Here is a 13,524-nt window from a genome sequence, read left to right as displayed (position 1 = left end):
GACCTGCCCAGCAGTTCCGACTTTGTTTACATAAGACAACACGTCGTAAATGTTTCTACTTGAGAAATACTGCACCAAACCCAGTAGTTAGATGTACAGCAAAATTAATGACAGATTTCTTGAGTTATCTTACAATCATTTTGAGGAAGTGAAATAGGCTTCCACGTACAGTGTCTCATGGGGGACAAACATTGTTAACTAAACGCAGAATCGGTCAGGAAACACACCTCTCAGACTAATGAGCAACAGAAAAACACACATGCCAATCGGTGTGTTCAGTGGCTCTTTAACAAGGAAGGCAGAGAGAGGCTGATCACGGAGGGAGGCCATGGGAGGTAGCAGCACTGGCAAGCAGCAGCCACCTCAATATCTTATTTCAGGCTGGGAATAGAGCTCTGCAGCAATTATTGTTAGAATCACTCCAACCAGAAAGACTATTCCCCTCAGAGCTAATGTTCCTATCTCACATTTGTAGGAGGGAGCATGTCGACAACTGTTATGCTAATTGCTTTCACAGCTAGAGTAATTTATAAAGAAAACATGCTCTGAGACCCTCTATAGAGATATTGCCAGTCATGGCATCTCTCAAAATAAACGCTCAAACCCTCAAATCATGAGAAAGCAAATGGGAAGTAGGGATGGACACGATTATTAGAATATTCTAATATCCGACCGGATGTTAGTATTCAAATACTTGCGATAGTATTCACGTTTTTTTTTAGGAGGGGGGGGGATCCTATTCCTATTTTAACAATGAAAAGGCTTTGTCTCAATTAAATAAAAGTATTTATATGACATTGCTACACACAAGCATATACCGTGACATTTCAAATTCTTAATTTAATAAAACAACAAACTTTTAAATGTCGTTTTTTTGACGTGCGCCCCATAAAGCCTACACCAAAAAGGGTTCTCGTATGGGGACAGACGAAGAACCCTTTTGGAACACTTTTTTTCTAAGAGTGTAGGTAAGTTAGTCCTAAGTATTTAAAAAACGAAAAGCATTTTATTTGGGACAAATCATTCACTAAACCCTAAACCTCAACTAAATCTTGTAATAAATAATGTGGAACTTTAGCAAGTTGAGGTGACTAAACTGCTTGGAGTAACCCTGGATTGTAAACTGTCATGGTCAAAACATATTGATACAACAGTAGCTAAGATGGGGAGAAGTCTGTCCATAATAAAGAGCTGCAGTTAGTTTCAGAATGGGTGGCAAGGAATAAGTTAGTCCAAAATATTTCTAAAACTAAAAGCATTGTATTTGGGACAAATCATTTACTAAACACTAAGCCTCAACTAAATCTTGTAATGAATAATGTGGAAATGTAGCAAGTTGAGGTGAATAAATTGCTTGGAGTAACCCTGGATTGTAAACTGTCAAGGTCAAAACATATTAATACAACAGTAGCTAAGATAGGGAGAAGTCTGTCCATAATAAAGAGCTGCTCTACCTTCTTAACAGCACTATCAACAAGGCAGGTCCTACAGGCCCTAGTTTTGTCGCACCTGGACTACTGTTCAGTCGCGTGGTCAGGTGCCACAAAGAGGGACTTAAGGAAATTGCAATTGGCTCAGAACAGGGCAGCACGGCTGGCCCTTGGATGTACACAGAGAGCTAACATTAATAATATGCATGTCAATCTCTCCTGGCTCAAAGTGGAGGAGAGATTGACTTCATCACTACTTGTATTTGTGAGAGGTATTGACATGTTGAAAGCACCGAGCTGTCTGTTTAAACAACTAGCACACAGCTCAGACACCCATGCATACCCCACAAGAAATGCCACTAGAGGTCTCTTCACAGTCAGACTATGGGAGGCGCACAGTACTACATAGAGCCATGACTTCATGGAACTATATTCCACATCAGGTAACTAATGCAAGCAGTAGAATCAGATTTTTTTTAAATCAGATAAAAATACACTTTCTGGAACAGTGGGGACTGTGAAGCAAGACACATTCATACACACACGATAACATACGCACTATACACACACACGTACACATGGATTTTGTGTTGTAGATATGTGGTAGTAGAGTAGGGGCCTGAGGGCAAACACACTAAGTGTTGTGAAACCTGTTATGAATGTATTGTAATGTTTTTAAAATTGTATAACTGCCTTAATTTTGCCGGACCCCAGGAAGAGTAGCTGCTGCCAAGCAGCAGCTAATGGGGATCCATAATAAATACAAATACAAACCACAGGTTGTTTTCACCACAGGCGGGCGGGACCGCGACGTTCTATCTAATACCGACTGGGACTATCCTCAGCTCACTCATATAGGCGTACATAATTAGGTAATAACATAGGATGGTGGTGATCAGTAAATTATGTCTATACTGATTTGTTGTGAGTATAAAGTTGATGTTTAGTTGAGCTGCATGATGATGCAAGTATTGTATTATACTGACTGTATGCATTAGCAAAGCATATATTATTATTAAGTCATCTCTACTGCACTGCACTGAATGTTCCAATGGTAAATAAAACGTCAAATTGCCTTTTTATTTACTACTTTATTCTGAAAGCGGGAGGGATTTCGTAAATGCGCTACTCGGCAAAGCCAGCCAATAGACCTTTGTACATGATGGGCCCAAGTGCCCAGAAAATTACTCGTATAGGCCTACTCAAACAAGCAAGTTTTAAAAAGGGATTCACTTGAGAGATGTTGATGTAACTATATGAGAGTATGAACAAGCAAGCCATTCACTGCCTGTTCTACTGCTGTCTGTCAATGAGGAGACTAAAAGGAAAACACACATTACTTAATGAGGCACTTAGTGTTCTCTCTACTTATGTTTCATTATTTTTATTGTAAATCTTTCACAGGCCTCATTGCCAGTCAGTCATTTTGCATTTTCTGCAGCCAAATGCCACATTATGTAAACCATTATGTAAAAATAATGTTGCTTTATTGGCAAACTGGGAGACATTATCTCCAAATAACTTATTTTATTCAACTGTTTCATTGATTATGAGTGAATGAGCAGAGAAGAAAGCAGAGCCTGGTCAGACTCAGGAAATCCCATAAATAAAAGGCAAAGCAGCCAGCGAATTAACAGGCAACTTTAACCAGTCAGAGGTCTAATCCTTCTCAGGCTTTAAGACAACATCTTAATCACTTGATAATTACACCCTGTCACTCACCACACAAAGCAGATCAAGAGAGAGAAAGGAAGGAGCAAGAAACAACCCAGCAGCACATAACAGATCTAGCTATTACACTGACAGAGACAGCAGCCAAACTGTTCAATACCTCTCATAGGGAAACAACAACCAAATTAAAAGGGAAACAAAAGCAGCAGCACATAACACATCTCAAATCAAATCAAATCAAATGTTATTTGTCACATGCTTCGTAAACAACAGGTGTAGACTAACAGTGACATGCTACGTATGGGCCCTTCCCAACAATGCAGAGAGAAAATATAGAAATAATAGAACAATTATAACACGGGGAATGAATACACAATGAGTAACGATAACTTGGCTGTATACACGGGGTACCAGTACCAAGTCAATGTGCAGGGGAACAAGGTAATTGAGGTAGATATGTACATATAGGTAGGAATAAAGTGACTAGGCAACAGGATAGATAATAAACCGTAGCAGCAGCATATGTGATGAGTCAAAAGAGTTAGTGAAAAAAGGGTCAATACAGATAGTTAAATAGTTAACCAATAGCATCCCGAACTAACTATTTAGCAGTCTTATGGCTTCGGGGTAGAAGCTGTTCAGGGTCCTGTTGGTTCCAGACTGCATCGGTACAGCTTGCCGTGCGGTAGTAGAGAGAACAGTCTATGACTCGAGTGGCTGGAGTCTTTGACCATTTTTCGGGCCTTCCTAGGTCCTGGATGGCAGGGAGCTCAGCTGTACTGGGACGTACGCACTACCCTCTGTAGCGCCTTCGATGTGGATGTGCTCGGCCCTTTGTTTCCTGTAATCCACGATCAGCTCCTTTGTTTTGCTAATGTTGAGGGAGAGGTTGTTGTCCTGGCACCACACTGCCAGGTCACTGACCTCCTCTTTATAGGCGGTTTTCGTCATTGTTGATCAGGCCAACCACTGTCATGTCGTCAGCAAACTTAATGATGGTGTTGGAGACGTGCCTGGCCACACAGTCGTGGATGAACAGGGAGTACAAGAGGGGACTAAGCACGCACCCCTGAGGGCCCCCCGTGTGAGGGTCACTGTGGCGGATGTGTTGTTGCCTACCCTCACCACCTTGGGGCGCCCGTCAGGAAGTCCAGGATCCAGTTGCAGAGGGAGGTGTTCAATCCCAGTGTCCTGAGCTTAGTGATGAGCTTGGAAGGCATTATGGTGTTGAACGCCAATGAACAGCATTTTCACATAGATGTTCCTCTTCTCCAGATAGGAGAGGGCAGTGTGGAGTGCAATAGAGATTGCGTCATATGTGGATCTGTTGGGGCGGTATGCGAATTGGAGTGGGTCCAAGGTGTCTGGGATGATGGTGTTGATGTGAGCTGTAGCATTTCATGGCTACAGATAGTCATTTAGACACGTTATCTTGGCATTCTTGGGAACAGGGACTATGGTGGTCTGCTTGAAACATCTAGGTATTACAGACTGGGTCAGGGAGAGGTTGAAAATGTCAGTGAAGACACTGGTCAGCGCATCTACTACAGTGACAGTCACAGTAGCCAAGCTATTCATTCATTCTCATAACAGACAATGAAGACAATGACGGTTCAGCAGGGGGACCATAAGGGGTGCATGTGACCTCCCCATAAACCCTCTGGAGAGAACATTCCCTTCCTAGGGAGAATATATTTCGATAATATGTCTATATATAGGGCACACAGCTTCAGGAGCATAGCCAAAAGGATGCTCTCTCTCCACTTTCTCTCCACCACTAAGCATGACAGTTTGGGAGAGATGGGTCCCAGGGACACCCCATGGGCCTTAATAAGCCTTTCTTCATGAGATGTGTCAGGCTCAGTATGATGCACTACAGCCATCACACTGCAAGAGCAACGGAAACATGAAGACCATAAAAAACAGGTTAACAGGCCTCTGAATCCAGAGACCAAATACTATAGTGTTGCTGTATGACTTGTAGTTCAACACACTTCAGTTGTTCTAGCAACAGCTTTTAGAAAAATCCCAACAATGAACAAGTTACAAGTCTCTAGTCTAGATATAGAGATATATTATGCTGTTGATGTACGGCTTTCCGTTTATTCATGCAACACACTGCTGAAATGTTACATATGCAGCTTCTATTCCAACTTCTATAACTTCAGGCTTCTGGCCTGACATGTTTGATTATGACAATTAATACATTATATTCCTTAAAATAGTATGACAGTGTAATAACCCCCCCCCCATTACAAATATTACAAATTAATGTAGTTCTGATGGTTAGAAGGGGAAAAAACAATCTCAGTAAAATAAAAAACATAAATTAGAAAATTCATGCCTAAACAGATGAACATAACGATCAACTCTGTGGATTAGCGAGGGGGATTTGCCACTCTAGTCTCAACGTCACACAAAGAGAGAGGGGAAATCAGACATCTCATTTCTATTATGGAAGGTGGATAATTGCAACATGTTCTTATCGTTTCTGTTAGTTCATTACCCACAGGGGGCCTTTGAGGGCTTAAGCAGTATTGTATAATTGGCATGTGAGAGAAAGCTTTGCCAAACCCACACTGAGTGATTATATTCTACATGCCTCATCTTCTCACTCACATTTCCAATCACTCTAGCATAGCCCCCCCATATGACAAAGTAGGCAGGTTTTGTTTGTACAGTTAATTTACACAGGTAAGTGGCTTTCCGGATGAAATGGGGACTCCAAACAAATAAACAAACTATAATCAAATGTGGCCAATGTCGTGGATTGGTTTCTGACATAATAAAATAGGCTCCAGGAGCAGACCAGGCTGCAGCATTAACACAACATAAGCCAACATAAGAGCAGCAGGCATCTTTATTCTATCAATCCAAAGCTACTATATTAACCACTACTGAGACATGTTTAATGTGAAAGCAAAACACTCCAAAGGCTACACTGGATAGTCAGTGCCACATAGATAAAGCAGCGAAAAATGACCATGTACATTTGCATAAACACTGTGTTCAGTACTGTTGAGCAGCAAGCTATGGGTTCAATGAACCCTGAGAAAATGTGAGATTGATCTCAATTTACTGTGAAAGTTCCCACTCTAATCAGACCCAGGCTCTGTGGCCTGTCATGAACAGGGCATTGACCATCAGTGAATTATGCGAGGTTAAGAACACTCTTTCAACTAACTACACTGTGCTTATTAGAGCATGATGCAATAGGCCAGTGTGTTATTTAATAGCTAATGGTGCCGTCAGTTGGATAATTGATAAGCAATTAGCGCTGCAGTCATGCTACTGTAGGTGATAAGGGTTCTCTCTGTATCAAGAAGTATCAGTAGCACATTAATAGTCTCTGCTACAGATACAAATCCTAAACAGAACATAGTGTGGGTGCACCTCAACTGAAGCTGCATTCAGCGTTTAGGGGAACATCTGATCGTATTATGAACAATGTTCATAACATTCCTGCTTAGCCCTATCACATATGTAGGCTTTCCAGATGTGAGTATAACCCACACGTAGCTCTATACAAACTATCACTACCTTCAACCCATGTTCATGCAAATCTGACAACTATCGGGGCCTGTTGTATTCCATTTCCAACCATTTGATGGAATTAAATTTATGAAAGCTGTATCATGCCTGATTTGCTGTCTGGTCAAGTGCAGCATTCATTCACTTGTAGATGTCACTGAAGGACGAGACCCTGTTGACAGCCTATCCACTGCTCTCCTCGTGAGATCCTATTTGAGAAGCACTTTGCTCAGACTTCCCAGAGGCCTTTCATAGTCAACACCTGTCAGACTGCCATAAGCAGCGAGCACCAGAGGCACACACACAAATATCACATCAGAACATATAATGCATGCATGCACTCACACACCAAGCACATACACAAACCAGGCCTCTCCCCATCACCCTCTCTTACATACACACACTTCCATGTACCCTCTGCACCCTCCTCTTAGACACTATCTTCTTTCATACTAAACCCCAGTAAGTGGCATGGAAGGCCTAAGTTAATGGAAGTGCAATGTAATTACTGGGACCCTGACAGGTTAACCTTGTTAACAGATGAGAGGTGACAAATTGATGACAAGCTCCCAGTGAGTAAACACTGTTGGCCATTTATGTCCACAACAAAATATAAGATATCAGGGACAATATTTACGCACTCAAATCTAGTAATAAACCAATAGCTCAAGCTACGTAATGCAGTCCTGTACCATGAACGTGGTTTGGTCCCTGTGGGGAACAAGCAGCAATTACAACAGACTGTGTTGCTTACATCATCACACTTAACTGAGTAAAGTAGTAGCAGATGTCTATGGGTTACTTCCTCTGACCTTTGCAGCCACAGCCAGCCACTAACATGTAGGCTAAAGGAATTATTGCAGATACTAGGTAAGCTTCACATAACAGGTATTAATTACCAATACAAATGTAAACTTTTTTAGACAACTCTAGAGCTTGGATAGATGTTTCATGTTATTACAATAGATCACAATAAGATCTAAGGATAGTGATTACTAATCCAAATTCTCATTTGTAGACTTCAACCTCACCTGAGGTTCAATCACCATCAAAGCTACTAGAATCAGATTATCAAAGACACACAGCACATGTTGGACCAGCCAATGAATATATGCACACTCCATATGGTTATAGAGGCATGAAATTATGTAAATTGTGTATCAAAGGAATCTAAAGGGTCTGCAGACCCTTGTTGTGTAGCTATATAACAAGAAATCCATAACTACAAGGACAAGACAAAGATCTACAAGTCATTCCACTCATCAACACTGCAGAAAAAACAGCAACTGTTTATTTGCTGTCAAACAAACCGTTAAGTGACTGCATGTCACGAAAAGCAACTCATTAGTCAAACTGAAAACGTATGCTCTTATGCAAATGCGGAGGTGTTCGACATGTGTAATTATAAGCCTTACCTCCAGACAGTCCAGGCTGACGAAACTGGCAATGGCAAATTCATCAATGATATCCTCTTCTTGAGAACTGGACTCTCGTCTCTTTCGACGAGGGGGGCGCGAGGTTCTGGCAGAGGGTGTTGAGTGTGGAGACTTTTTACCATTCTGGGAGGCGAGATCCCTCCCAGGACTTTCCTCCCTATCTGAACAAGACGAAGGTTTCGGACTGCGGGCATCCTTGCCCACTGCCTCCCGTCTCCGTACCCTCTCACGTTTGGAACGGGATCTCCGACTCTGCTTCAATTTTCCATCCATTTTAGAAATGTTGCAATGACAAAATCACTATAAATCACCTAACGTAAAGCGGATTCCCTGTGCGGCCAACCGAAATAATAGACTATAGTGTTATCACGAGTAGATACGGATGTATAAATAATACATCTATATGTAATCAGATTCACGGAATGACCTTGAATATAAACCTCCCGAATACAATAAACAAATGTTCAAATATTCCATGCGGGCGAGGAAGAAGCGATGCAAATCCTCACGTATTTAATGCGATCCGATACTGTAACGTCGACGCGTTCTTCACATAAGCAGGTGCAAAACGGCGAAATAGTTACAATTTATGCACTCCACTTCCTTTGCAACTTTGTTGCATTGGAATAACACAATGTTAATAGCTGAATACCTCAGACAGCCCAGAGAAATCATGTCGCTGCCAGTTGTTTTCCACCACCCAATCCATGATCCGATGTCAAAAAAGAAGTCTAGATAATATCCGTGAAAAATGCGTATTAGGTGCTTATCGATAATGGATGAGATAATAGGCTACATAAGTTGATAATCCTCTCTGTAGGCTATGAGCGAGTTTAAACGGTTAACCATATTCATCTGACAAGTTCCACCGTAGGACTAAACCTTTGCGCGATAAAATCTACGAGGGCAGGAATCTCCAAGTCCCTCGCTACTTATGCGCAATATTTTCCAAATGATCCTCCGTTTAGCGACTTCAGCATACGACAATCCACTGTATATGATCAAACCCCATAAGGTAAAGGCATCCGCTATTCCAGGCCCGTGTAAGTTATACATCCATCCACTCCTGAATTCCGTCCTTGGTTGCTCAGTTGCTCGTGGCTCATCGTATTTTTCCTTTTCGCATGTATGCAAAGCTTTGATAAGTGTCCTTAAAGCGACAGGAGTGATTAAAATCTACTCTCCCCTCTTTTCCCTACATCTGAAATTAGTGTGCAATAAAAGCCTCAGAGAGCCGAGATAACTGACGTAGGCTACTTCCGCCAGCTCTGCAAATTACCCAAAGGAAGTGAGCTAGTTTATATATAGCCTAGGCCTACTTCTAAATTCCGCACAGTAACTTTGTGATGAGGCATAGGCTACAATATTCGCATTCCTTTTGTGTAATTTGGCTGGCTACAAAAATGTCTGTCGCAGCCTACGGTCCATGTAGTCGCCCCCACTCTGACGTTCTTCTGTTAGCGAATAGAAATGCGTCCCACTGCCCAGGCTACTGGTGAGCGGTCTGTCAGCAGTTACACGGTTGCCAAATGCGTATCAGTCTGTCTGACTTCCCCAAAAAGTATACAACCGATATGCCAATCCCTACAGTATAGCCAACACCTTTAGGCTATAACACTTTTCCAACTATAATGCGTGATTTGACTTGTGTGGGCGGAGATAGGCTTCTTTAATCATTGTAGCCTAATTATCTATTTGATAGGCTACTTGCCACATTGAATTTGTGTGGCACTCTCCTCTCCAGTGGTGTCCATTCTTCACCATTGTATGTTCTCTAGGCTATATCTCCATTCTGCTGAGTAGATACTTCAATGAGGCTTCTCTTTCTGCACTTCACCTCATCAGATATTTGCATGGGAAATAAGGACATGGTTTTTGCATTTCAGGTTCGGTTTACTACTAGCCGCCACCATTCAGTGCACACAGTCAAAGTGTAAGAGAACAGACAGCCTAATATACAGTATGAAAGCACACAGCATAAGGCTCAACCTCAAGCCTTCTCACTGGAAAGTATTATGTATCTGTATCAGCCAGGTGCAAAGTAATTACATAGGCCTACTGTATTATTCCTGTATAGTCCCTGTGTTGCCGGTGCAGCACTATCAAAAACAGAAAGAAATATAACAATTAGCACAGGGAGGAGCAAACTGCAGGTGGGCTATACAGTATATGAAGTAATTGTCACCAATTCAGTTGTACATTGTAGTAAATGTTAACCAGAGAACACCCCAATCATTTAGTATTGGCAATAGTCCCTGAAGACTTAGTGCTATATTATTATCCTGTTACTGCAACCTCTGCTGCACTGCAGTGATATATTCTCTCTCTGTTGAACTGCTTTGAATGAAATAATTCAGTAAGGAGATTAGAGAGGGACAGGTATAGAGGAGAGGAGCAGAGCCTCATGGATGAGAGGGGAGAGATTACCTCTGTGTTTTACTCATGCCACTGTATTTTCTGGTAATCCATACAGACTCACTGAGCCTCACATCGCTTTCATTCCAATGAATACAGAACTCTCTTTGAAATGATTGAACATATTACTATATAAGCAAATAAGAGGAGCAAATAAGAGGGGTGTCAAGATTTTATAATGTGAGACGGTAGACTTGTTTTTCATTAGTTTTCCCTCTTGATAAGAGGCATACATTTCCACACAAACAGCACATCAGGAGTCAGTACCTAGCTGCACTCAGTGGGGGGTGTATGGAAATGTCAGAATTGTCTGTGATGATTACAGAGGCAACATGTTCATTGAATTTGTTTGTTTATTTAATCCATTGAAAATCCCCATAGTAATTTAAACCAGCTGTACTGTATCTCCTATATTTGAAGATTGAGTGTCTGGTGGCATAACAGACCACCAAATCTGTGGCCTAGTTGCCTCTGAGGAATGACTGCGGAAGAAAAACACAGGCCCACGTTTTTTGCCTATGAGGGTTTTAGTTGAGTAATTCAGTCTTTTGCTGGCAATTTAGAAGTGGCAGCAGACTCAATATGAAAGTGCCTGGGGGCTGCAAGCTAGAGAAGCTAGAACCCCCCTCTCTGGAGACAGTGGTGGACATCCATTGGATCATCTGGGGGGTAGGACCAGTATGCCATGATATAAAATATTAACCTGTTAGCTACACTCAACCAGAACCTGTTCTCTCTCTCTCAATATTGTCTCTCTCTGTGACTGCAGGCTGTCACATCACAAGTGCTCTTCCAGCCTAATTTGAGCACATTAATTTCTGTTTCTTTTGATTAAGCACTGTGTTCCGTGCTTTTAAACGGTCTATGTTTACATTGTATTGAAATACTGTGGTATTCTTTTGTGTCTTATAAAAAAAATGCTACAATAACTCTATAATACTATAATACTATAATCAGTGGTGGAAAAAGTACCCAATTGTCATACTTGAGTAAAAGTAAACATACCTTAATAGAAAATGACTCAAGTAAAAGTGAAAGCTACTGGGGAACCCACGCCTGCCTACTTTTTCTTTCTTTTCTACCCCAGTAGACGGATGTCGCTCTGGCCTGGCACAATTATTATTTATTTTTATTTTTTTTACGGATAGGCTGGGGCACACTACAACACGCAGACATAATTTACAAACAAAGCATTTGTGTTTAGTGAGTTCGCCAGATCAGAGGCAGTAGGGATGACCAGGAATGTTCTCTTGATAAATGCATGAATTTGACCATTTTCCTGTCATCCTAAGCATTCAAAATGTAACAAGTACTTGTGGGTGTCAGGGAAAATGTATGGAGTAAAAAGTACATTATTTTATTTAGGAATGTAGTGAAGTAAAAGTTGTCAACAATATAAATAGTAAAGTAAAGTACAGATACACAAAAAAACGACTTAAGTAGTACTTTAAAGTATTTTTACTTAAGTACTTTACACCACTGACTATAATGATACTGCGACTCCACTGCTTGCTTCAAATAAATAATCTATAGTCTCCTTATTTTGCTGTAAAGGTTTTATACCTATCCAAGGACATTTAAGTTGGATAAAAGAAATATTAGATTCTCTTCCCTTTCCAAGGCTGATAGTGAAAACAGCAAGGTGACAATGATTTAATGAGCTTGTTGTAAATCTAAGAGCCTTTGGATATTTCATATCACGGGGGAACAAAGTTTAATCAAACTGAAAGATTGGTCTGGGAGAGCTCTGTATATGAAAAGAAAGAACGAGCAGAATTTATTGGCAGCCCTTGAAAAGCCAATTGAGTTTTTATTACAGGCATGAAATTAGTAATCTGACCTGCTATTTTAGTGAAATAAATCGAGTTAAGAGATTGATGTGGATAAATGTCACGATAAATGTCATAATAAAAAAGTACAGCTAGTAAGACATTTTAGCTCAATGCTCCTGCTCCTTTGCTCTCTATGTTTCTAGCTTGTTTTTCTTACCGCTGGAAGTAGCCTTCGGTCCAAAAATCCCCCATTTCAGATATTTGTTCAAGGCATTGCTCAACATTTTGGGGAAATAGTGTAATAGGCTTTATTGATCCTGGCTGTCTGGTCTACTACTACACTGTTAGTAACAACACTCTCCCCCTCCAAATCGCATCAACAGTTGTTAGGTCAGCACAGCTTTTCATAAATGATATCTGAAGCGATCAGTATTTCTCCAGCAGACCGTATAGCTTTACTTCAGCTGAGGGATGAACTGAGGAGCTCATTTGTGCACCTGAGTGATCCTGTTAAACACACCAGTAAGAGTATTCACTGCACAGCAAACCTTACAGTACAGAATTACAGCACTACAAACACAGACAACCCAACAGTACACATATATACTGTATATCTATATCATATACCTACAGTAAATCAACCAATAAGGGTGAATATGTTATTGGATCGAAAGTTAATCGTCATTTGACATCAGGAAATGAAAGTCCTCAGATTCCCCCCCCGCATTATATGACTGATCTTATGTAACTGCTTAACTGCTCTTTTCATAACACACAAATTTCCCTGTGTGAGTCTGAGTGGCTGAGATGAACAATATTCCCACCAGTCACACTGCAATTAACACCTGAGACAAGAATCCCCATACACTGTAGCCTTCACCCAAGTCCCCAAACACAGAGCGAGTTTGGCTGCATGGGACAGCGCTCACTGTGTGTACTGTTTTCCTTCCTCTTACTTTCACATGTCAGACTTTTGCACTGTAGCAAGAGAAATGTGGTGGTGATGTACCCTGTAATTGTTTGCAAGTGGCAGATTCCTCCAACTCAAACGATGTCTGGCAAGGTCACATTAGCAAGGGTGATATTTACACTATGACGCTCAACAGACTGACACGTTATGACAAACTGTCACACGGTAGTGTTTCACCCTCCCAAGGCTTTGTCTTTCTGTGTTGTTTTGTTATGAGTGCACTGTGACAGAGAGAAGAGAAAAGAGAGGGGGAAAGGGTGAGAGAGAGAGACAGAGAGCGAGAAAGAAAGAGATAGAGA

At 41.2% G+C, this 13,524-nt stretch overlaps 1 protein-coding gene across 8 annotated transcripts in view; it reads right to left on the bottom strand.

Annotated features, from left to right (window-relative positions):
- LOC121585002 (autism susceptibility gene 2 protein-like) overlaps positions 1 to 9,492 on the bottom strand; it is a 399,498-nt gene extending 390,006 nt beyond the window's left edge. For 5 of the 8 annotated variants that reach the window (XM_045225745.1, XM_041901300.2, XM_045225746.1 and 2 more), the window contains exon 1: positions 8,048 to 9,492. In XM_045225745.1, coding sequence (XP_045081680.1) covers positions 8,048 to 8,341 — 294 coding nt within the window. In that variant the 5' untranslated portion in view covers positions 8,342 to 9,492. The remainder of the gene's footprint in view (positions 1 to 8,047) is intronic. The other 3 variants (XM_045225751.1, XM_045225749.1, XM_045225750.1) reach the window with 1 other exon arrangement.
- Positions 9,493 to 13,524: the final 4,032 nt, after the last annotated feature.

The sequence above is a fragment of the Coregonus clupeaformis genome, chromosome 16, assembly GCF_020615455.1.
Source record: "Coregonus clupeaformis isolate EN_2021a chromosome 16, ASM2061545v1, whole genome shotgun sequence".
In the NCBI taxonomy this organism is placed as follows: Eukaryota; Metazoa; Chordata; class Actinopteri; order Salmoniformes; family Salmonidae; genus Coregonus; species Coregonus clupeaformis.
This window is presented reverse-complemented; position numbering and strand designations above follow the sequence as displayed.